The 25,099-nt window shown below is 37.3% G+C and overlaps 1 protein-coding gene across 4 annotated transcripts in view; it reads right to left on the bottom strand.

The window, feature by feature from the left end:
- GPHN (gephyrin) overlaps positions 1–25,099 on the bottom strand; it is a 447,008-nt gene that overhangs the window by 30,756 nt on the left and 391,153 nt on the right. For all 4 annotated transcript variants that reach the window (XM_053673316.1, XM_053673315.1, XM_053673317.1 and 1 more), the window contains 2 exons: positions 20,762–20,883; positions 2,819–2,906 (listed from right to left, as the gene is read on the bottom strand). In XM_053673316.1, the coding sequence (XP_053529291.1) occupies positions 2,819–2,906; positions 20,762–20,883 (210 nt within the window). The remainder of the gene's footprint in view (positions 1–2,818; positions 2,907–20,761; positions 20,884–25,099) is intronic.

Raw genomic sequence — 25,099 nt, 5'->3', positions numbered from 1 at the left:
ATTAAAAATGTTAAAAATAGGTTTGATTGACATGTTACCATTTTAAGAGTTTCATGGGAGGAGAGTTGCTGACATATCTGAGAAGAGAGGCTGCCTTAAGGTGAAGATTTGTATAGGTAAAATGTTAGTAATAAAACTGCTTCGGAAATTGTATGCTTTACGGGAAATGCCTGGAGATTTGACAATGCCCTTGCTGTCCATTATGTATTCACCCTCAGGGAAAACACTGATAAAAACTTTTATGAAATAGGTAGATTTCTGTATCTCACCAGAAAATTTTACTTATCGTCTATTTTGATATTATAGACTACAGCAACAACAACAAAACATGTACAGGCATAAGTATCTGTCATTCATGGAAAGTTTTTGTTTTATTCTGATGCTTGCAGATAGCTCAGCTACAAGCTACAGTGAATAGCTTGTATCTGCAAAAAAGGCAGATTCAGAGCACTAGGGAGAAGGACTGTCATAGGTACTTTAAAATATGGGCACTTCGAAGAACAGTCTCTTGGAACAGGTTTCTGAGGTGATGTAGCTTAGATAAATTTTATTCGGTGCCAGTGGACTGAGCCAGGAATCCCAGGACTCTTTAGAGTGGAAGCAGGGGGGTTCATGAAAGCAGACTACTAACCCAAGATCTAGCAGATCAAGAATGACACAGGGCTGAATGAAATGATAAGAAAAATTTTATTGTATTTATTTGTTTGAAGTATTATTGATTAGTTTTAATATTCTATTGCTGTATAACTCTAAATTTGCAAAACACACTTGAGAAGGCCTATATGGTTAATTAGAACGCTTGCTGTTAACTAATCAGGGAAGCCTATGAGACTAGCCTTTTTTGTGATCAGTAATAATCTTTGTGATTATTTGGATCATATGAGGTAAAGGAGACACTCAGGAAAAACTAAGAAGCTCTTAAGTAGGCAGTCTGAGTGTTATCTTTCTTGGTTATCTGCACCATTCATTGTTAGTGAGCTATTTTATAATTTTGCAGGTTATATAGTAATAAATATAATTCTTTAGTTTTCAGGGCAAAAATCAGATCCTGTTTACCTAAAAATTTGGGTGTTTTGTAAAAATAAAAACTCTTTGAAAAGTCTATGTGGAGCAGGGTGGGGTAGAGGTGGGGAGAGATTCTGAGAGAAGCAACTGTGAAAGGGTCATTTTTCTTTGTGGAGATCTGTGGGTTCCAAAAGCATCAGGGGCCCTTTGGTAAAGAAAACCAATGTGCATTACTGTATTGGCTCTGTTTACTTGTGAGCAAATTTCTAGGATGAATGACATCTTTTGTTAGTTATACGCTTGTTGCCTCTTTGGAAGTACTAGGAAAGACAAACGCTAGGTCTAATGGATAGGTATTGTCCTATAATTAAGTTCATTAGTAACTAAGATAATTTATACATGACACACTTCCTGGGAATAACAAATTTAACATTTAAGTACTCAACTTCAGGATTGCTCTTGTGGTACTAGAATACCATGGGCAGTTTGATGATAGTAAAAACAGACATTTTACAAATAATTTCTTACAGATCTACTGCAATACAGACTTCAGCCCTTAGCCTTTGTAACCTCAGGGAGTCCACAGCAATCCACTCTACCTAAAACCAAAAACTTCTAGGAGACTTGAGGGAAGACTAACCCAGCAAACTGCGATAAGGAAACTTCCTACCTAAACTTTAACAGCTTTACTCTTCGGTGTAATTTGAGATGGTACTCTTGGACTGAGATTCTTTTTCTTTTATGGTTTTGGCATCTGAAGTGCTATCCTTAAATATTCTAAAACTAAAGTTGTGAATGGAAGGCAGGCATTCTCTGTTCAGGTTACTGATTCTGACATTTGTTCCCAGAGCCGATAGAGTTCACAGTGCAAAGAGCCAGGTGATGACCTGAGGCAGTTTTATAGCTAGTGAATGCAGACACCAATAACACTCATATGTATGTAAGATTTAGCTAAAGAAAAATCAAACTCCTAAAAAATACAAATTTTAGTAAAAGCTATTATGAAAATCTTTTCAAAATTTTCAGTTCAGTCATTAATATGAGATAAAAAGAAACATGGAAAGGGATTAGAGGATGGCAAAGTATTTTGTAATCTGAAATGTTAATGTACCAAAACAAAGCTGGTTATTATAATAAAGAATATTTCACTTTCATGACATTATTCAATGGACACAATAAACATCATGAACTAACACATTTCAATAAGATACATAAACTTGATGCTGAGATATTCAAATATTCAAATTGTAATTTTATAAGACTAAGCATATACCATATGCAAATATACTGTCTTTTAAAAGCCTATATGTTTCTATCTATGCTTGTATTTTATATTCACTATTATTATGATTATTATTATTTGTCAAGAGGGGCAAGGGACTACGTAATCTTTCCTTTCTTCTCTGTGAGGAACTAAGGATTCTTTACCACATTTACAGTATGTGGTGGGGGAGGTCATCTTTAACATAAATTTAAGTAGAAGGAAGGATCTTGGAGCTTTAACTTAGGGGTAAATATTACATATAAAGGAAGTCCTAATGCACTAAAGTTGAGTGAACAAAAAGCCAGAAGTCTCCAGGGTGGATAAAAACCATTATGTGCATTGTGGGATTCTCTATGCGGCTCCTGAAGTAAGCTCTCTGATCTATATCACTTCCCTTTTAGAATGCCCAGAAATTTCTGAAGCCCCATGGATTTTTAGCTTTGTAGGAGTCCGATTATGTACCAGATATTTACCAGATCATGTACAGTTAGTATACTACATGTAAGGATATTACAGTGGATAAAGTTCCATGAGACCCATTTCTCATACCTTTTCCCCCATGGATACACCCCCTGATGTGATGATGACATCAGCGCGACTGATACCCTCATTCAAGGCGTTGAGTAAGTCATCTGGGCTGGAAAAAAATAAAGATGAATATATTAAGACACGAGAAAAATATTTCAGACATGATGCCTACTTAAAACTAAACTACATTTTTCATTGAGTAGGCATTAATCTGAGCACAGCTGCATATTCTGTATGAAGTAGGAATCAAAGGGTCTCTGTCCAACAGCAGCATAATTCTTACTGTGGAGAAAAAATCGTGAGTACGGAAGGCAGTGGCTACTGGTACTTTCACAGGCATCCCCCCCACCCAACCCCCACTATTTAACAAGCAACATAATAAATGAAAACATGAGGTGTTGGTATCCCCAGTTGCCTAGACATATCCCAAATTTTATATTGAAAGTCACATGTCTTAAGAAATCCCAGGCAGACAGGACAGTTGTTTACCCTACTGTTGGAGAGATCACACAAGACTGTTGATGGGGAATATGACTTAAGTTAGTTCGGTTTTGAAAAATGGGCTGGATTTTTATAGGTGGAAGGGTATGGGGAAGACGATTGGCCTGTGGTGAAGCCCTGGCGTCCCTAGATCAGTGGGGAAAATAAATTGTGTAGAATGAAGGACTTGAATTGAAATGATGGGGTAGGTGGGGGTAATCTTATGATAAGATTTTGCAGGGCCCTCAAGCTCAAGAATTTGGACTTATCTAATGGGAAAAGGGTGCAGGGGTCCAGTAAAAAAAAAAAAAAGAGGAGCCAGTAGGTATTTCCTAGGGGAAAAAGGGATAGAAAAAAAGAACAAGAAAAGCAGAGACCATATGAAACATTCTGAGAGGGTAAAAGGACAGGATGAATATGAGGGACTGAAATAGGCAGATTCCTGATAGTTGACTAATAAGACAAGTGCACTGGCTCCTTCGGTTGCACAGGTCAGAGGCCTGGGATGAAAAGATGGAGTGAAATCAAGGGTCTTTTCATTCGGATGTTGGAGGGTTGCAAAGGCCTAACTTGAGATTAATCAAATGGGAACAGAATAAAATGCCAGGTGTTGGGGCTTATGGAGGGACAGGAAGGCAGCAGCTGAAAAAGAATGTTTAGTTAGTGTCTTTACTCCACACAGGCAGCTGGGCAATGTGCACTGCACCTGCATTTTCCTTCAAGTGATGGAATACAGAAAAGGAGCCTTTTGAGGAATATTCGTCCAAATTACACCTTTGTTTTCTGAAAACTTCTTACTCTGTGGGTGTTACCCTTCTTTCCCCTTGGACATGCAACATATACATCTAAAAAGAGAGAAATCCTAGCTTCTGATTTTTTTTTAGTTCTTGCTTTTAGTCCCTTTTGAGGCCTATTTTTGCTCTTGGGTTCCATGAGATAGGACTACATCTTTCCATAAATCCCTTCTTAGCTTAAGCTAGCTTCAGTAGGCTTTTGTTAACTTGGTATCAAATATCTCAATGAGGTAGCATATGTTTTCTGAAATCTTTCATGGTAATGAAGTTTGTTCAAGCAGAAGGAAGAGGAGGAGGAGCAGAAGAAGAAGAAGAAAAAAATCGTAACCAGGACATCACTTAATTTTATACAAAGGGGGCCACAGGTAAAGAGAGAAGCCTGAGATTTACCCGAGAGGCTACACTTCACAGGCTCTACAAGAGATAAGCAAGTTGGGAGGTGACTTAGTGCAGAGATTAAGAGTGTGAACTCAGGCAGGCTGCCAAGTTTAAATCCTGGTGTTACTATTTGCTAGATGTAGAACTTTGGACAAGTTACTTAGCTTCTCTGTCTTAGTTTTCCATCTATAAAGTAGGGATAACATAGGGTTGTTATGAAGATTAAGTGACATAGTACATATAAAAGTTTATGGATACAAACTAAGTTTTAAGAAAGGTAGTTGTTATTGCTGTGGTATTGACAGACACTTATCGTAAAAACATACTTAACAACCTAGCAAAGTTCAATGCTAGCATGCTTGGCAGTTTTTACTCAGGAGAATGTCTGTGATTAACACAGAAGGAAATCTGAAGCTGGGCCTCAAATGCATTCGCACAGCTATATGCGTAAAGCCTCGGTCCTCCTTCTCCTTAAGCCAGTGCCTGTCCATGTGCGTAGTGGGGGTTGCTCGGCTCTGAAGAGTGAGATCCAAGGAGGAGAGATAAAAGTAAAGGTTTGAAAAATGGCCTTCATGAAGTTCAACCTACCGACATAAGGACTCTTCAAAAAGAGTCATCCAGTAAATGGCTTAGGCAGCCAAAAAAGTACCCCGCTATTCAACAAAGGTAAGATCTATGTGTAAAAATAAAAAAAACTTTAAAAAGATACCAGTTTATTCTTTTCTGTTGAAATACCATAAGCTATGCATGTGATGGGTTCCTGTCCACTGTATTCCTTGCTGGATTTCATTATCATTAAGCTGAACCAAATGGCATATCTATGGAGTAAATGGGAAAAACATTACAAACACAGGATGTGGAATGTGGTTCAGGTGAGTAAACAATGGATACTATCAACAAAATACAAATTTGTGTTGGTATAAACATTAGCTAATTTCACCAGTCTTATTATAGAATTGATAACATGCTGACTCCACAAAGCAGCAGTGACATACATATCATCATGTTATTAATCTTTGTAGGTGGATAAAGGTCTTGCAACAGGTTAGCTGAGTATGAAAACATACTTTTCAGAGATTTGTTTCCTTATTCATTGCTTTCATATTATCTGGGACATATATTTTTCCTGTTTTTTTTAAAACTGCAGAGTCATTAACTCTGCACATAAAATTTTCTAATTTGTAGAAATAACTAAAAGAGATTTAATACTAAATCCTTATTGTGACTTCTCAAGTTTCAAAGAATATGCTCAATGCTGTTTTCTACTCTGTGGCTGCTGGGTTCACAAAATCATTGAATATCAAAGTTGGAAAGGTCTTTAAGGGTCATTATGTTCAGTATCACAGCTGGGCACATTCGTGGGTCCTATCCTTCTGTCTCCCTTGCCCTCTCTTTGACTCTACTCTGTTGCATGGTTCTGCCCTCTGAGATCTAGTCAGAGATTTTGGCTCAGGAAAGGCACAGCTACCAATATATGACAGTAGTCAGAGGATGTACTGTAAATTTCATTCATGCTGCCATTAGAATTGCACTTGTTCTTTCACAACCTGAGAGGTAGACTGAACAGCTATTACTATGCCCATTTACAGAAAAGGAAAGTGATATTCAGAGAAGTAAAGTAGTAAATTAAAGGCAGGTAGAGTAGTAAGTGGTGGAGCTAGGACTAGGAGCTCTGGCTCTTCCTTAAGTGTTTGTTCCATCCCACTACCTAATCAGAGTGATTGTCTAGTTTTTTCAGAAATATGACATGTCATACAGGGAAAATTCTCATGATAATGAACACTTGTTCAAAAGCATCAAACAGAGGTGCTAAGGCCGCAGGTAGGGATCTGTCTGGGTGACCAGGAGAGTGAATATGTGGACATATTGGCACAGTTCTGAGGAATGAAACAAACATGACTATGATTCCTATATTTGGATGAAAACTAAACATTTTTATGAAATATAACTTTAGGGATTGTTTACAAGTCGCAAATTTGCTCTTTTTGTGATTCATATTATATTTTAAATAGTGAAATATTTCCAACATAATAGTATAATAAACACCCATGTATCCTTCTCTCAGATTTGACAAACACTAATATTTTCTTGTATTTATATTTCCTCTCCCCCACTTTCTTACTTTTAAGAAATAAAAACTGAGTTTGCTTTCTAAGACTAAGAGATTATACTGAATAATGATAAGAGAAAGAGGTAATAAGAATTATAAATCATGGATATTATAGTAGAATATAAACAATTCATGATTTTTTCAGTTTTGTTAAATAAAGAGATCATAGCATATAATCTCCTCAAAGGTAGGAGAATAAAACTATAAAACATTATAATCTGATTTTATGTAATATAATGTGAGCTCATACAATATGACTTTATGTACTTGTATATGATATTACTTCTTATATCTAAGATCAGTTAATATTTAAGAATAAAATTAATGACAATAATACTCATGTTTTAAAAGACCTCATATTTTAAAATGTTTTAACGATTTAGTAGCTAGCTTTCTGAGGGCGGAGGGAAATGGAACTCTCAGTAGGCAAGAAAAATATCGGCAGTTTTAGATAGTGGGTGGCATAATAAGCCTAATATTTAGGACAGCTCACAGTGAAATAAAACTGCTGAGGGAAGTATATAATTTTAGCAACAACAATAACAACAAATAATTAAAACACTAATGGAGATTCACTTATGACATTAAAAGGATGTTCTGGAACAAAAAACATAATTAAAAAATTTTAAATTTAGTAGTGACTGTATTAAACAATTTAGAAGGTAACTATATCCCTGTTGAAAACTAAATTAGTGGCCTGGAAGACCAACTGGTAGAAGTATCTCAGAGGAATGAACAAAAATACAAAATGATGGAAATCATGCAGGAAGTAATAAGACACTTGAAGAACAGGTTAAAAAGAAACCGATGGAAGTGGAAAACAGAAGAATATTTCATTTAACCAAAAGACCTGGGCTTGGAGATTGAAAGCTTTACTGAACTTCAGGCAAGGTGTGTAGTATCCAGCCATGTACTATAAAAGACAGAGACAGTTATTGAAGACACATGGCACACAGGACAATGACACCTCAGTCCCCTTCAAAGTGGGCACCTTGGGACCTCACACAGTTCTCCCAATTGCCATTAGCTGCCCCATCGTATGTTCCTGAATCTTATCGATGGACTGAAATTTCTTCCCTTTCAAAGGTGATTTTAATGTATAATGGAAAAGCTAGAAGTCACAGGGCACCAAATCTGGGCTGTAGAGGGGCTGAGTCACCAGGGCAGTTTGATGTTTCACCAAAAACCTCTGCACAAGATGTGACACATGAGTGGGTGCACTGTTGTGATGAAGTTGCCAATCACCAGTTATCAATAGCCATGGCCTTCTGAATCATCCAAATAGTTTTCATGGAGGAATGTTCAAGCTTAATGCAAAATTTGATGTGGATTTGTTGCTCTATTTTCTTAGTCATATTGAATGCAACAGCTGCACAGTACACATGCTCACTAAATGGCATCTACCACCCCCACTGACTAGTACAGTGAAGCTGCCATTGTTCATGCACCTGCATTCCAGTCCACTCTCATTGGCTGCCAGGTTACATCCATGTTGTGTAAACTGTTCTCATATTATCAATGAATGGATTTTTAAAGGACAGATATGTGTGTGTGTGTGTGTGTGTGTGTGTGTGTGTGTATAAATGCCTGGTAAGATTGTGTAATTTCAAGGATAAAGAGAAAATCTTACAAGCTGTCAGAGTTACTAAGAAAAAAATATTGATTTTGGACTTCTTACCTATAATACCAAAAATTATAAAACAGTAGATCAACATGAACACATTCTGAGAAAAAAGCCTGCCACCAAATTTTATATCCAGTCAGATAGCATTCACCAATCCGGACAGAAGAGTGATATTTGTGAAAATGCAAAAGTTCAGAGAATAATCAATAAATAATGTTCTGGAAGAATGAATCAGAGATTTCGAGATAGGGGAAGAGAAGCAGAAAGCTGGTGAAACACGAACACCTTTATATAGCTATATGTAGCTAAATCAAATACATACATAATGATCAAATATACTGAAGAATTATATGTGCTACATATGAATTTCCTGAGAAGTTGTAGAGACATACTGCAAAAGAAAACTTAATAATAACTGACAATTAAGAGTGTGATCACAGCAATACCACCTAAAAGTTGAGGGGGTGGGAGGAGATGGAGGAAGTAAAAGTATTCTCAAGTCTCGCTGGTGTAGGGGACGAATAAAAGAAATGGGAATGTCTTGCAGGAAGGATACAGTTAACATCTTTGTAAAACACAATAGTGTAGAAATGAATATTTGATTATTAGTATCAGACACTGGAAGGAAAGCATGAGGGTGAGACTACAGCATAACTTCAAAAATAATAAAGGGATAAAAGGAAACAAATAGTATCTGGACTAAACCAACAAGACGAAAAAAGGACAAGGAAGGAATAACAAAGCTGTACAAACAGGAAAAATTAAGTGCAACATAAACATAAACATAAAGGAAAGAAAATGTCAAGGGATGTTCTTCATAGCAAACTTCATGGTAAAGCAAAATAAACGTCATGCCAGGAACAGGGTTACACAAACTTAAGACAGATGCAAGACTGAGTTTTTCTTCTCTTTAGCTCAAATCCCACTGAAATGTTATTTACAAAAGATACACTTAAAAATGACAGACTGAAAGTAAGGGTAGGGAAAAAGACACCAAGAAGCAAATGTAAACAGACAAAAAAGCAGCAGTGGCATATTAATGTCAGAGTGGAATTTTAAGTTAGAAGAACTGAAAAGGATAAAGAGAAGCAACAATCTGTAATTAAAGTCAAGTTTATAAAGATGAAACAACAATGTATGACTGTCTCACAGGACAGGGTCTCATATTATCTGAGCTCCTTCATTGCCCTGCCAGATCCCTGCACATTGTGGGAACTCAATAAATGAACTGAACACACCCTGGTCTCTACTCACTCTTTCCACAGTAGATTTGGGAACGCATGATGTTCAATGATCACAACCATAATGATATTACATTGTCTGTGGATGGAAGAGAAGATACTATTTAACATTTATATGATCATAAATAGTACTTTATTTGAACGGCTGTCATATATAAGAGGGAGTCAATTTATTTGGTGTTATGCTAGAGGGCAGAATTAGAATGAGTGAATGGAAGAAAAAGTGATAAAGACTTTAACTCAATGAAATGGAAAAAGCATCTGTGTCATAACAGCCATCTGACAATAAAATATGCTCTCTTATGAGGCAAATAAGATTTTTCTTACTAAAGTATCACACAAAAACCTGATGGCTAATTAGAAATTTTTCTAACACTTCCAATGGTGAAAGATTTGACTAAGGTAACATCAGAAGTTCCTTTCAATTCTAACATATTGTAATCATATGGAAATAATGAAATTTATGGAAATAAAATGACCATTTTCTCTTCCCACATAGACAAGAGCATAGAGGGAGAAACTGACTCGAGCACTGCAGTATAATAATCATCTTGTGATCACACTTTTCTCCTTCTCACTTTTTGAACATCAAGAACATTTGACTATTTGACTTGTATAAAAAAACCACATCTTTTCTTTTCAAAGCTATGACATTCACCTTCAACCTGGGAGACGGCTACCCATCATAAGCCCAACAATCTCCCGAGAGTTCTACCTTAGTCAGATGTCAAAGAAGCTTAAACTTAAAGGAAAGCTAGATAAAAGAGAAAAAAGAAGTATATCTCAAAATACATCTATCAGAGAATAAAAGTGGCTTTCTCAAACTTTATGTATGAATTAGTTTCTGGGAAGTAGGAATACGTCAATGGTATCTTTTGACTGTTAGATCTTTTCAGACTTCAGGGGGCTTTCGAGACCTGCTTTTATTTCAGAATTTTTTGCTTTCTTTTTGAAAAAGATTTTATTTATTTATTTATTTACTTTTAGAGAGAGGAGAAAGGAGGGGGGAAGAGAGGAAGAGAAACATAAGATTGGTTGCCACTTGCGTAAGCCCAAGCAGGGACCAAACACGCCAGGCATGTGCCCTGACCAGGAATCAGACTGAAGAGCTTTTGCTTTGCAGTACGACACCCAACCAACTGAGCCACATCAGTCAGGGCAGGACTTTTTGCTTTTTGAAATTTGTATCTGCCTTAAGTTACCATAATTCTGATTCTACTCTGCCTTTTTTTCTTTACTATGAAGTCTGCAATAAAATTCAAAACCAAGACGGAGTTTTATTGAAGTTTAGATTTTATGGATTTCAGATAGAGCATTCAGAATGCAAATGCAGTTTTATTTAAAAATATTTAATATAAACACACAGATGGACAACACTTGCTAATTAGTTTCCTGTTTCATCTGTTACACCAACTGTGCGCTGCATCATTTTAAGTCGAGTGAAGATGACAGTGAGGATGAGAAAAAATTGGGGGATTGGAGATTAAGGATAATGGCAGTTGATCATACCAAGAAAACAAACAAAAAATAGTTAAGGACATAACCTAATTTCCTCAGAGGTCAAAGATAAATTCCTTAACTACAAATACTTTCTGGTGCCTACCTCATGTGTGGAATAAAACTACACACTGCACGCAGTCATCAGTTAGTCCCTCTCCAGGCCCACGAGGTGTGGAGTTAGATAAAGACAGAAGAAAGTGCAGTCTCTGATTATGTTCACAAGGTAGTGCGGAAAACATATGGCAAAAATTTAGGACAGTAAATGAAATTAATATCACTGATTGAATTCAAATATGTTAATTAAAATTAAAGTAAAATGCATATAAGGAGAAAAGATGTAAATGTTGAATGGCACAAAATAATTAATATTGGTTTAGGATAATTAGAAAAGGCTTTTTGGAGGACATTTCTTTTTATGGGGGTGAGTAAGAAAATGCTTTCTAAAAGTCCAGTAAAACCTAGAGGATATTCTTAGGAGAATCAGTAACATCAACTCTTAAGGATTAAGAAAGTCAACAGTAATAGCCACTAGAGGAGTCTGTCACCGAGAGTAGGAAGAATATTTTTGTTATTAAACACATGCTTGTTAAAATAGAATGAATATTTTTGGTTAATCAATAAAAGTCTGAGACCTCTGCTGATTACTGGTCAGAAAAAAATCCATTATGTTGAGTCAGAAATTAATTCTTTGCATTTTGTGCAGAAAAGGGAAGCACGCAGTTTATAAAGATGACGACAAATTGAATTCAGATCAAATTCCCCCCGATAATTAGAGATTTCCACTTTTAGAACGTTAGGTAAGTACCAGGAAGTTAGCATATGTTTCATTCACAAACTGGAAGATGTAAGGCACTGGGCTTTGCCCAAATAATCACTGTACCGTTAAGTCTATTTTGCTAATTCCTGCTAAATGTGCCAGTTTATAAAAATCCTATTTGCTATCTCAGTGCTTATTCCCCTTCTGTTCATGCTTTAATGTGAAGAGGCAGCCTCACAAATTGGCAGCAGCGGGAGCAGGCAACTCAAACCCAAAACACCATCTCTGACAGAGCCAAGCAGGCCCAGCACGACTAGAGTGGGGCCAGCTTCTGTGATCTCCTCTTTTCCAGAATGGGAACCTTTCCTTAATCATGGGAATGTCCCAGCCCCTTAGGCCTTGAAAGGATAGAAGGCCCAAGTCAATAGTTTGGAGGCTGTATTACCAAGCTGTTTTACAGCTGACTAGACGTATAAGCAGCTCAATAGTTAAAATCAGTTTTAGGAATAATATAAATTCAATTAATGTTATGGTTTATTTAAAAAGATTTACCCAAGTAGATTCTGGTATCTGGATCATGATTACTGCTTGTTGTATTTTAAGAGGTATATGTGTAACATCATCTGTTTAAGTCTGAGGGAGCAGCTCCTTAGCTTTTTAAATTAGAAGCTTCCTAAATCCATTTGGAATTCTGCCTTCATCCTCATCTTATACTTCTTTTTCTTCAGAAATATAAAAGAAATTGCCCCAGTTGCAAAAATTTCCATTGCACCTTTTATGAAGAGGCGTCTTAGTTATTCAGGCAGTTCTGTTGTCGGTGCTGGGCTTTCTGGCCTGCTCCTACAGCTAAGGTTTTCGGACTCACTTTAAGGGACCCTGTAAGATTCTGCTGGGCAGTTACACAGTTGGAAGTTTGTAAGTCCCATTGAAAGACAGGGTGGTATACGAAAAGATGGCAGGACTGTCTAATCTAGGAGATGTACTCTTCCCAAGTTCTGTGGATGCAGAGTTACCAAAACGCAACTTGTCCTAGGCATCATGGAGCTGATAATCTGGTGAGAAAGAAAGTGCCCTGGCTCAATATGAGCAAACCCCTTTTGCACTGTGTGTAGGCAATAAAAGGTAGCAATTTACTTAAGAAATTTTATCAGGAAACTGAGGGAAAAGGAAAAAAAGTAAAAACAGAGAAATATGTATGTGCCCAAATGACTGATATCTTAACCAAGTCTGGCCACGGTTGTCTTTGTTAGTACGTGTAGTAACTATACTTATTCACCTACACAAACACCCTCATTTGTCTTGGACTCTTCCCACACAGTAGGGAAACAGTAGCTCATGCTTCCTTAGGAGGCCTGGTTACCAAACCAGCCATGGGGAAAACTAGGGCGTCTACTGACCCATATTCTCGCCAGCTAGTGTTCAGTTGGTTATTCAGGATGACTTTTCTATAATTTAGTTGTAATTCCAATCTGATCCTGGGTGGAGGTTAGTGTAGCTTACACTACTCGGCTGCCATCCTGGACCCCCAGCTACTGACCTACATTCAATGTAGAAATAGGATGGCTTAGAAATAGTCTGTCCCACATATGAGTGAAATTAGATGGTTCTTAGCTTTTATAGGTTCTTACATATGGTTCTTATATATATATATACTCTCTCTATAAAAAAGGAGTCTATAAACTCACACTAATTTGGACCAATTAGAAATCTCTAGGCTTGACTAATTTCATATCCAGGCCGTGTCTGGTGTTGCTCTCTTTCCTTTTCCTCTGCTTCCTGACATGTATTGAGTAACTAGCTCCTGTGCACTGCCACTGTTCTAACTGCTGAGAATAAAGCCATGAACAACTGGTTTTATATGCCTACCAGCAGTTGAGGACAGCAGTTGTTTTATTTATCATTCTCCTGCTGCTATTAACATAGCTTTGCATATGGAAGATATTCAACAATTATCATAACATTAAAAGAATAAAAATTTTAAAATACTTTCAAATAGAGTTATATGCTAAGATCTAGTTATAAATATGTTCATCATTTACTTGCAGTTGAGAGAAAGATTAGAAACAACCTATTACCTGACAACAAGGGATTATATAAATAGATCATATTATACTTTATACTACAGAATAATATGTAGGCATGGCATTAAAATAATATAGCAGAGTACTATGTAATGATATGGACAGATGTTTATAATATATTGAGTAAAAAAGGTTAAATAAAAATACAATTTCTTTGTTTTCTTACACACACGCGTATATAGTATACATGCACAGAATTAAAGAATGGAAGAAGAGTAATATTGGGAAACAGAATTATGGGTTAATTTCTTTTCTTTTTTTAACCTATGTTTTCTAAATTTTCTTCAATGAACACTTATTTATTCTGTTGTAAGATTAAAAAGTTGCATTACAGATATATATCTAGGACATTTGTTTATGGTATCTTGCCACCTACCTTTCTATATTGTTCTTTCTTCTTGCCAAATGCACTTCTTGTCAGGCCTCCTGAAGGAGGGCTACACTGAAGTTCTGATGTGGTCTTGACTAGGGTTTGCCCTGTGCCTCAAAGAACTCCAAGTTCTAAATGATTTACTCACGTTCATTTAGGACAAATTTACTGAGATGTGGATGTCTGATCTGAACAAATTCACATTAATATGTGAAGAACTCTCTCAGATAGAATAATGTTGAACACAAATGGATCTCTAAATATTAGCTTGTCAGAGGGTATAACAAAATAAACAGAACACATTTAGCTGGTGTGGAAGATTTCTGGGGCTAAAATAATAAAACTTCTCCTCAATAGACTGGGTCTTGAGGGTCAGGGGAAAAAGAGATGAACTGTCTGCTAAACTGTTCTTGCTGTTCATTCATGGCTTTTTAAACTCTTTCACTTCTTAAAAAGCTTTTTCTCCCTGACCTTCTCTTAAAGCAGTGACAGAAGAGCTCAGATAGTGAGTTGGGGAGGAGAAGAATAGGGGTAGCCGTTTCTGAACCTGGGACATTAGTAAGTTGAATGAGTGTAGTTCTGACTATCAAATTATCATATATTCTCATTGTGTGTACTCTCTCTTCTCATTCTCTTCCCCTCACTCCCTCTCCTCCCTACAGAAGATAGTATGAACTTGAAATAACAAGTTATCCAAAGTAATAGATGCTGCAAAAGTAGCTCCACCAGTTTTGGGAGGGAAGGAAAAAGGGAAGAGATTAAAAAGCAGGAGGGGCTCTTCTCTCTGTGGAAGGGAGAGTGGTCTATTTTGCTGTGTATAAGAAGCATTATTTAGAAATCTGGAAAGTAAACCTGAACTACTGTATTAAGCCTTCCTGCCATCATCTCCACTTCTGTATCACTTAGAGATCTGGAATTTTGCAATTTAGTTTCTTATAATTTATTTATACACAGTCAATATTTAGTTTAAAATTTAAACTAAATTTTCCTCTCTGCCTTTTGAAATATTCACAGCTACTATTTACTTATGAGTTTTATTTATAAAAATGGATATTGCTTATTTAGATGATTGACCTTAATGTTAATGAATTGTGGGTATTAACCCTAGTTCAAAGGGCAGCATGGTAGTGCGAAAAGAGAAAGGACCTTGGAGTTAGACAGGCCTGGCTTGGACTCCTTACTCTGCCTTTTGCTAGCTGCATTAATCTGAACAGGCTATTTTTTTTTGAGCTTCAGCATTATCTATAAAATGTGGATAAAAGATATGTGGCTCTGATGTTTCATGAGGCTTAAATAAGAGATACAAGTAAAAGAACGTACTATAGTTCTATGCAGGGGTTGGCAAAAGTAGGTTTATAGTTGTTTGTATGGAAAAATATATAATACAAGAATAAATAGTGATACAAGAATAAACTGTATTTCAGTACTCACAACTATAAACCTACATTTGGGTACCTCCCACATATATAGTAGGTACTCAGTAAAGATTAATAAAGACTGACATATTTGGGGTGAGAAGCCTGGAGAAAATGAATGTGGACTGCATAGAGAGGAGTAGAATAGAATCAAAAACCTCTTTGTATTAATAATTCTTACTAATAACTGTTTCATTAATCTCTGTAGTAATGAAGATTGGCACAATGCCTGATATAGCATAACTATGCATAAAAGCTTGCTGAATTATTACAGTATGCTTACCCGTATATAATAAAACCTCAGTTCTGCCACAGGCATATACTTTGCACTTTAGAAAGATCAGATTGGTAGCAGAACAAAACTGGTCAGTTAGCAGGCAACAAAACCTGAGGCAGGGAGACCAGTTACAAGGCTAGTTTCGTATGTCTGGACAAAAATAAATGGAGCCCTGAACTAAAACAGGATGGTAAGGATGAAGAGATTGGAATGTAGAGAAGAAATACTGAGGAGGGAAAAATCTCTGGTCCTTAAATATAGGTATGAATATGAGAGGAGCTGTAATAACTTCCATTCAGGCTTCTTTTGGGTTGGGGACTGTGTGGATGGTGGGAGCAGACATAATAGAAGAACTATAGGAAATGGAACAAGATGTTAGTGGGGAGGGCATTGAAAAAGGTGGAGATGATGAATTTACTTTTGGATATGTTGAGTTTGCAATGGATACTGAATTTAAAGACATATCTAGTAAGCAGGTGAATTCTAGGCATGGAACTGAGAAGATTTGTGAGCCATTAGCATAAGAAATTATAAGGACAGAAAGCCAAGAGTGACCCATGTTGCCACCTACATTTAGGGAATGAGCATTGGGAGAGGAACTATGAAAACCAAGGAGGGGTCCTGGCTGGTGTAGCTCGGTGGATTGAGCATAGGCTGTGAACCAAAGGTTTGCTGGTTTGATTCCCACTTAGGAAACTGCCTGGGTGGTGGGCCAGGTCCCGGTGGGGGGCCACATGAGAGGCAGTCACACAGTGATGTTTCTCTCCCTCTCTTTCTTCCTCCCTTCCACTCTCTAGGAAAAAATAAATAAAATCTTAAAGAAAAAAAGAAAGGTTAAACTACAAATGAAGCAAGAAGAAGTAGAAATGGTATACTGCTAGAGAGAAATGTATAATTGTGTTGAGAGAACTACAGCTGCGGTCTGCAGGCATTTTATTTGTGATCACAGACACACACAATTTAAACAAAGCTTTATAATTCAGATGAAGGTGGATCAACACTGATACTCTTCTATGTATCACAGTGACTTCTGTGACTTCACAATAAATTTTTATTTAATCTTCTTTTTTAAAGAATTTGTTTATTCATTTTCAGAGAGAGGAGAAGGGACAGAGAAAGAAACATCCATGTGTGAGAAATGTCGATCGGTTGCTTCTTGCACACTCCCATCTGGGGACCTGGCCTGCAACCCAGGCATGTGCCCTGATAGGGAATTGTACCAATGACCCTTTGGTTTGCAGGCTGGTGCTGAATCCACTGAGCCACACCAGCCAGGAGTGATTTAATCTTTCTTTTTCACTCTACTTCCGACTTTGAGTTTTGGAACTTTCTAAAAACATTTTTATCATTTTACTGGGATATAATTTATAGTACACTTCTAATACATGTAATTTCAAGGGCAAAATCTATGTCTATTTTAGCTTTGTATCTTCAATCGCCTTTGCCTTAAAATTTACAATAGATGCATGATGGAATTTACTACATCCTACTTACTTTCTATGATTCATAGAACAGCAGCTTGGTATCCTTGGGAACTTGTTAGAAATGTAAAGTCTGAGCCCACCCCTGATTTAATGAATAATTATTTTTAACAAGATCTCTAGGTGATCTGTATGGATACACAATCAATCCATCCTGACTGACTGAATAATGAATAAAAAATTGTATTGTTCTTATTTCTAGTTCACCTCCAATTTTAGCCCATGTGATACACCTTGGCCAAATTGTCTTTCTAAAATAATGATTTGTTATGTCAATTCTGCTTTAAAGAGCTCCAAATTTAACTAAACTGAGTAGTTCTGCCTGGAATGCAAAGTCTTTCAAAGTTTCTACCAAATTTACTTCCATTATCTTCCTTACCCAAACCTCCTCCTAGTCAGTCTGGTCTCACTGGAGTGGCTGTTTATTTCTACTTCTCTATTTTTGTTGTTTCCATGTTCCCTATTCAACATACTCGCTTCTTCTAACCATAAAAATACTATTCATCCTTCATGTTCTAGCTAAAACTCATTTTTATAAAACAGACCACTCTCCCACAGTGATGCTTCTCATCTGACACATTTATATTGATTATTAGCAGGGAATTGTGATTATTAATCTCAAGAAAATTTGATTCCATTCATACCTCTGCCACGACCTTGTATAATGCTAAGCAAATTCACTGAACATATTTGGGTTTCAAAATTTGTCTTTTTAGAGAAAAAGAGTGGGAACCCCAACAATATTGTGTTTGACACAACATGACAAAATATACCTCAAGAAATGTATTTTAACATACACATAATACTTAAGAGATGAACGCTCTTAAATTACAATTGTTAACTCTCAGGTATTTGAAGCATCCCTCCCATAATCTTCACTAAAATGTACAATAAGCAAAGGCAAAATTCAGTCCAATCCAATCCAAACATGTTACACAGTAGTATTCTACAATTTTAATATTGATGTTAAAACTGGATATGTGGTAAGAATAAGAGTTGAGAAGTAGAATCAAATATCAATAGAATTTCAAAACCAGGCTCAAATCTGTTTGTAAATACAAGAACAGAGTTCTTACTCCCTCCTCTTATCTGTCTTGGCTGAGTAAGGGTTGTGTCCTGGCTGACATTCTTGAGCTATTTCTTTCTCTGCTTGAAACACAGGGCAGTTTCTGTCATGACCCTTCTTGCTGCCTTGGAGAGCTTCAGGTAGAAATCTGTATAACAACATTTACTTTCTTCAGTAAATGGTTACATAGGAAAGAAAAGAATGAAGAGGGAGGCGACCTTCACAGAATATCAACAGGCTGCAGATTAATTGTACCTTGTTTCTTTTGCTAAACTCCCAGCACAGATTTCCATGAGAACAGTTATAAAGTCTCCCCTCACACATTCCACCTCTGCATTCCCAACCATTTCCTCTGGGCCCCTGCAATACAGCATTCTAGGCTGAGGAGGCCTCGATTTGTATCAATTGTATTTAAAAAAAGTTTTGTTCTATGAAGGTATTTCAATCCGAGAAAAGGATATACACTGGAGATCTGTACATTCTCAGAATTGCCCACATTTATAGTTTTGTTGTTCTTCAGATGCTGTTTTCAAGATGCATTTGGAGTTACATGCAACACGAACACTAATTATTAGGAAATGTCTACCACAAACCAACAGTGTGGGCCCCAGACAATTAAATGGTAGCCTCTAAATATTAGACAAATACATGAACGTTTCATTGGTGTTTTGGCTTTTAAAGTAAGGTAATGGCAGCATATAAAGTGTATCAAGTAACTTTCTTTTTTATATATAAGGGTACCAAAATAAGAAAAGAAAATGGACAGAATTATAGTCCAGAACAGATGGAGATTAAAATGACACATGCTTCCAAAGCCCCTTTGCCTTATGCTATTTCTTAGAGCTCATTAATGCTCTTGGAAGGAGGGCCGGAGTCAGTGGGAGATAGGAAACAAAACCCGAACAACCAGGTGGGTTTGTTCTACAGAGTTTCAGGCCTGCTTTGTGTTTTTGGAACTCTTCCGAGTCCTATCTTTCCTCAGAAGTGAACTTTTGCCTTTTTAAAAGATGTATCTGCATCAGGATAAGTCTTATGTGTTTGAAGTTTATATGGAAGGAGAGGTTACTAGTCAGACACAAATTCAAATACCTACCCTTACCCATCCCACCCCCCTTATTTCAGTGGTTTCTTTCTACCGGGCTGGCGAGCTTGGAGCAGGGCCATATTAGGTGATCGGCGAGACTGGCTTCACCACCATGCGTTCTCTGGGGGCCAGGACTTAGCTACGGGCTTCTCTAAGGACATCCAGGCAAACGTAAGTCGTGAAGAATATAAAAAGAGTCACGTTTGAAAATATGTCTCACAGCCTCTACTTCAATGTCCTCAGAGAAGGAGATAAAATCAGGAGGAAAGAAGAGACCTTTAAAAGGTGAGATGACATAAAAGCTACTGCTTCTCAGGTTACTGAGGAGGTTTGATGTGTTGTGCCCAGTTTGAGCCTAAGCTGGGGTTTGGAGGTGTGAGAGTGTGCGTTGTGAAGTGGTAGGGCAGAGCCTCTGTAGAGCCCCATCTGATCCCTGAGAAAGCACTCATCTCCAGAGATGAAGTATCAAGGTATAATGAGCCTTAGTCAGTGACAGGGCAGTGATGAGAGAGAAGGGCCATTATGGGCAACAGATGCATCATGGTCTCCACCACACAGATTTGTCTCCTAGCTGTGTCTCCACCGGGCTGGTACTTTGGAGTTACTAAAAGCAGGCATACCTCTGGAGACCTGGAAACAGTGCCTGGTGAAAGATGGCTGAGTAGCAGTGTTGCCTGGTGGTGGGATACTCAGAAAGAGCAGACTTGCTTTTGATCACATGTAAGACAGTTGGAGACTCACAGAAATACGTGGGGAATTTAGCAGAGGGATGAGTTAATTTAGTAAATAAATATGCTGCTAGATATGGACATTATAGTTAATGTGCTTCCTTTTGAACTTATAAGTGGGTGAAGCCTGGAGAAACTCAGATTACATAAGGATGCAAAAATAAATATAGAAGCCCTAGAAAGCAATTGTACTTAAAGTTCAAAGAATCAGTTAATGCTAATTTTGACATTTTCTCTTACTCTTCTCACCCATGTCTTCCCTATCTTTCTCGACACAGTAAAAGTATGAATAGGAATAAAACATTATCACCATTAGTTCTACTAGGTTAAAGACAACGCTATCAAAAAAGATTCCTGCAAACTTAATATACTCATAGGATAGCAAAATATTTCTCCTTCTGTAATGGCATTCCAGGAAAACGCCTGCCCTTAACATATAGCAGCTTCATTCTGAAGAATGAAGATTAGTGAAAATTATGGTATTTACTTTTGGTCTCTTAAGCAAAAATCCCACCTAGTTAGTACTCCCAAAATTCATATTTGTACAAGAACAACTTAAAAATAAATCCAGTACTTACTTGTCTCCTACAATTCCCAAGTTGATTGTGGGGTAACCATGTTCCTGAATTGTGGCTAAGAGGGTTGAACGGTTGCTGTCTCGAATCTTTCCTGGTAAGAGGTCATCTTCAGGATTTAGCAGCTACAAAGCCAAATAAAAAAAAAACCCACCACAAATTATTCTCTCAGGATAATACTACCTATTGTTAAAGGAAAAAGTAGATCTAGCAAACAGAGGTTAGTATATCTAGCATCTATGACAGTATTTGGCACGTAGAAGATATATGCTCAAAGGGTCTTTGAATAAATATTGAACGTCTAGGAAAATAAAAAAATGGTGTTGCAAAAATTTAAATGGTGACTAAACAGAAGGACAAATATAATCCCAGCTCTGGCTTATTCGACACTAGTGCTCTGGAGATGCTGGTCTTCCCAGTGGTTGCTTCCTAGGGCAAACTAAATAAAAACTTTGACTTTAACTCCCAATAGTATTTTCCAATTTCTTTCACTGAGACCATTTGAGGTGGAGACTGTGTGACGTGATAGTCTCGAATCTGAAGAGAATGGTCATTTATCTTTTCTAAGCTTTTGATCTCTTTTCTGAAATGGAATAAATAATACCTAAGAAGTTAAACTTATCTGAAGGAGAAAGAGACGTCTTATCTCTTTATTAGCAAACTTGAACAAGTAATCCTTACTTATAAATATAATGCCATGAACTCTGAATTGAATTGCCCTTTAGAGATTTAATGTCTAATATCATATGTCTGTAAGGAAAATATAAGAAGCTTCTTCTATGTTAGGATGTTCCAGTGAGACAGTTGTAGCAGAGTAGAAGGAGCCCAGGATTCAGATAAGGTTCAAATTCAAGTTGCACAAACATATTATGACTTAATTTCCTCACTTATAATATATTGGAGTGAACAAAAGTAGGTTTATAGTAATAATACAGATAAATAGTACAATAATGAATAAATAATAATACAAGAATAAACTGTCTTATGTACTCACAACTGTAAACCTACTTTTGCTTACCATGGTATAGTAATAATAACTACCTTACTGTAGTAGTTGTTAGGATTAACTGAGATAATGAATACTCCATTAATATATCATAAGTGATGTGCTTTCTTTTCTTTATGATATGGTACTGAAAGAGCACCTATTTCCCTCCTAATTGTTCTCATACTGTTACTCCTAGATGCTTGTATAGATTAAATTAGTTTCTAATGTGAACGTGGATTTAGCCATATTAGATGGTAAAATACTTAAGAGCAGGGAGTCCTTACATACACACATACACACGCACAACACACAACTTTAGTTTTATATGTTAATTTTAAGATGCATTTTGATTTCAGAAATATAAAAGGAAAAAACTGTACATACTCGAAGTGAGGAAAATCTGGAATATTATCTTAGGAGGTTGAATGCAAGCCCGCACATTTAGATGTTCAGGCTGTTCATAAAGCCAGTACTCGGGGCTGCATATCTCACTTCTCCCAAACAATAACCTCTAGCTCCTTCATTCTTCCTTTTGACTCATGTGGCCGGCCCTTTAGCTTTATGTTGGAAAAGTAGTAGCTTTGCAACAACCTGTCCTCTTGTAATAGCTGGAGAAAAACTCTGATTGTCTTACTTAGTGTCGCCTGGGAGTCTTTTCTTTGTATACTGCACTAATCTAACTTAATCAGATGCTGTGTGACACTGCAACCCACTTTCATTATTAGTCACTGGCCGAGCTTGAAAAATTGTCATTGCAGTGTTAGTATAGATTAATTTTCTGATCTCACTTAACATACTGTTAATGAAGTCATTATAATTTTATAAAGGCCAGGGCTTGCAGCTCTTTAACTCCATTAATGAAATAACTTGTTTCAGATAGAAAACTGTGTGCTTATATAATTTTTTTCCACAACATGGTACAGACCACCAACTAAGTAAGATTCCTCTGTTATTAGTGTGTTTTCTTTGTCATTCATGCTCCTATTTTGCTGTAAACAGTTCCAGAAATAACAGAACAATTAAAGATCATAGGAAAATCAGTTACTGTCTGTAAAACTGACATAATGAAATAACAGCTAGTTAAATGAGGGATTGGGATTTATAGTGTATTTTAAATATTTTCAAAGAAGGCATAAGGAATTGAATGGAAAATTATAAAGCTGAATATTCTGCAACAGAAAAAAGTTACAATATGCCTTCCCCTTTAAAACTGAATCTTAATTTCTGGTATTATACTTCTGGTCATCTCTGGAAAGATGTCTGAAACTTATTACAGTTAAAATACAAAAGAAATAAGATACAAAGTAGTTGTAGGGACAGTGCACCAACCACAAGGAACAATATTTCACAGAGAAGTTAAACTGCCTTTGAAGAGCAAGGCTCCAGGCTTTGGGTTCAGGATGGTAGACTAGGGAGATCTTGAGCTCTCTTTTTCTCATTGATACCAACACTGCAACTATATAATAGTTACTACCTCTGCGAACTACCTGAAGACCAGCAGAAAAGATTTTCTACAACTATGCATATTTTTTAAAAAGCCACACTGAGACAGGTAGGAGGGGCAGAGACTCAGTCTAGTTAGACCCACCCTGCCCCTGTGTGGTGGCTCACAATTGGGAGGGTATCACAACGGCAGAGGTCTGCCCCTGAAGAGTGAGGTGTCAGAATCGCAGCCTGGGGGTCCTGTACCAGGAAGAGGAGCTCCTCTAACATCTGGCTTTGAAAACCAGCAGGGGTTAGGTCTGGGAGAGCCAAACGGCTGCAGGAAACTAAGGCTGCACTCTTCCCAAGTCTCAGGACAGAGGCAGCAGTTTGAAAAGCACTTGGGTCACATGTAAAGGTGATACACTGACTAATTTTAGGGCATCTGCTGGAGGGACGGGGATCTGTTGGAAATTTCTCTAGAGTCTGAAGTGCTGGTGGGCATTACTTATTTCCCCCTTTTACTCTCCTTCCATCTACCTGGTCTGATGCTGGCAGCTGCCATTGCTGACACTCTCCATTAACCTTGCTAACACTGTTCACCTTACTTCGGTATTTCCCTGAGGACCCACACAGGACCCAAAGTGGTTCCTAACCTGCCACACCTGGCTGGTGGCTTCAGTCAGCACGAGCACACAGCAGTGGGTCTGCAGCAAGCTGGGGCTGAGCCTTGTGGCCAGACACGCCTAAGGGCTGCCCTCCACACCACCATGCCCGCAACAGGTGCAGCCAGGCCTCACAGCCAGCCTGGCAGACACCAGCCTCTCCCGACAGTGCGTTCAGGGCAGTTGTGGCCCAACCACAACAGAAGACCTATCAATAATCACTTTAGATGTAAATGGACTAAGTGCTCCATCCAAAAGACATGGGGTGGCCGGATGGGTAAAATTACAGGACCCTTGCATAGGCTGCCTACATGAGCCTCACTTCAGATAGAAAGACACACAGAGACTGAAAATAAAAGGGTGGGAAAAGATATTACATAAAAATGGAAATGAAAGCTGAGATAGCAATATTTTTACCAGACAAATAAACTTTAAAACAAGAGCTAAAAGAAGAGACAAAGAAGGACGCAGAAATTCCACTCTGGGCACTTATTCAAAGAAAACAAAGCAGTAATTCGAAAAAGATACATGTGTTTGTCATGGCATTATTTACAATACCCATGATATGGAAGCAACCTAGGTGTCCATCAATAGATAAATGGATATATAGGAAGTTTTACACACACACACACACACACACACACACACACACACACACACACAGAGGAATATTACTCATCCTTGAAAAAAGAATAAAACTTTGCCATTTGTGACAACATGGATGGACCTAGAGGGTATTATGCTAAGTGAAGTAAGTCAAAGAAAAACAAATAGTGTATTATCTCACTTACAAGTGGACTCTAAAAAACCTAAACAAATGAACAAACAAAACAAACAGACTCAAAGATAGATACAGAGAACAAACTAATGGCTGCCAGAGGATTGGGAGGTGGAGCAACTGGCAGAAAGGTGAAGGGGAGCAAAAGTACAAACTTGTAACACAAATATGTCATGAGGACGTAAGTACAGCATAGGGAATAGTCAGTAATATGATAGTAACTTTTATGGTGCCAGGTGGTTACTTCTCACGGTGCTCACTCCATAAGGTATGGAGGTGTCAAATCACTGTTGTACACCTGAAACTAATGTAATATCGTGTGTCAACTAAACTTTCATTAGAAAGAACTTGACATTCTAGAATGAACAAGAAAAACGAAGTAAAACATAACCCATGGTCTCCCTATCTTGTTACTTTCCTAGCTACCACACGTTCAGTTTTGATGTCCTGTTTCTGTTGTCAGTGGTACCACTGTCTTCTCAGCTTTC

This window comes from Artibeus jamaicensis, unplaced genomic scaffold (assembly GCF_021234435.1).
Source record: "Artibeus jamaicensis isolate MK-2021 breed Jamaican fruit bat unplaced genomic scaffold, CSHL_Jam_final contig_851, whole genome shotgun sequence".
Classification (NCBI taxonomy): Eukaryota; Metazoa; Chordata; class Mammalia; order Chiroptera; family Phyllostomidae; genus Artibeus; species Artibeus jamaicensis.
The sequence above is the reverse complement of the archived record's forward strand: the minus strand, read 5'-3'. Positions and strand labels throughout refer to the sequence as shown.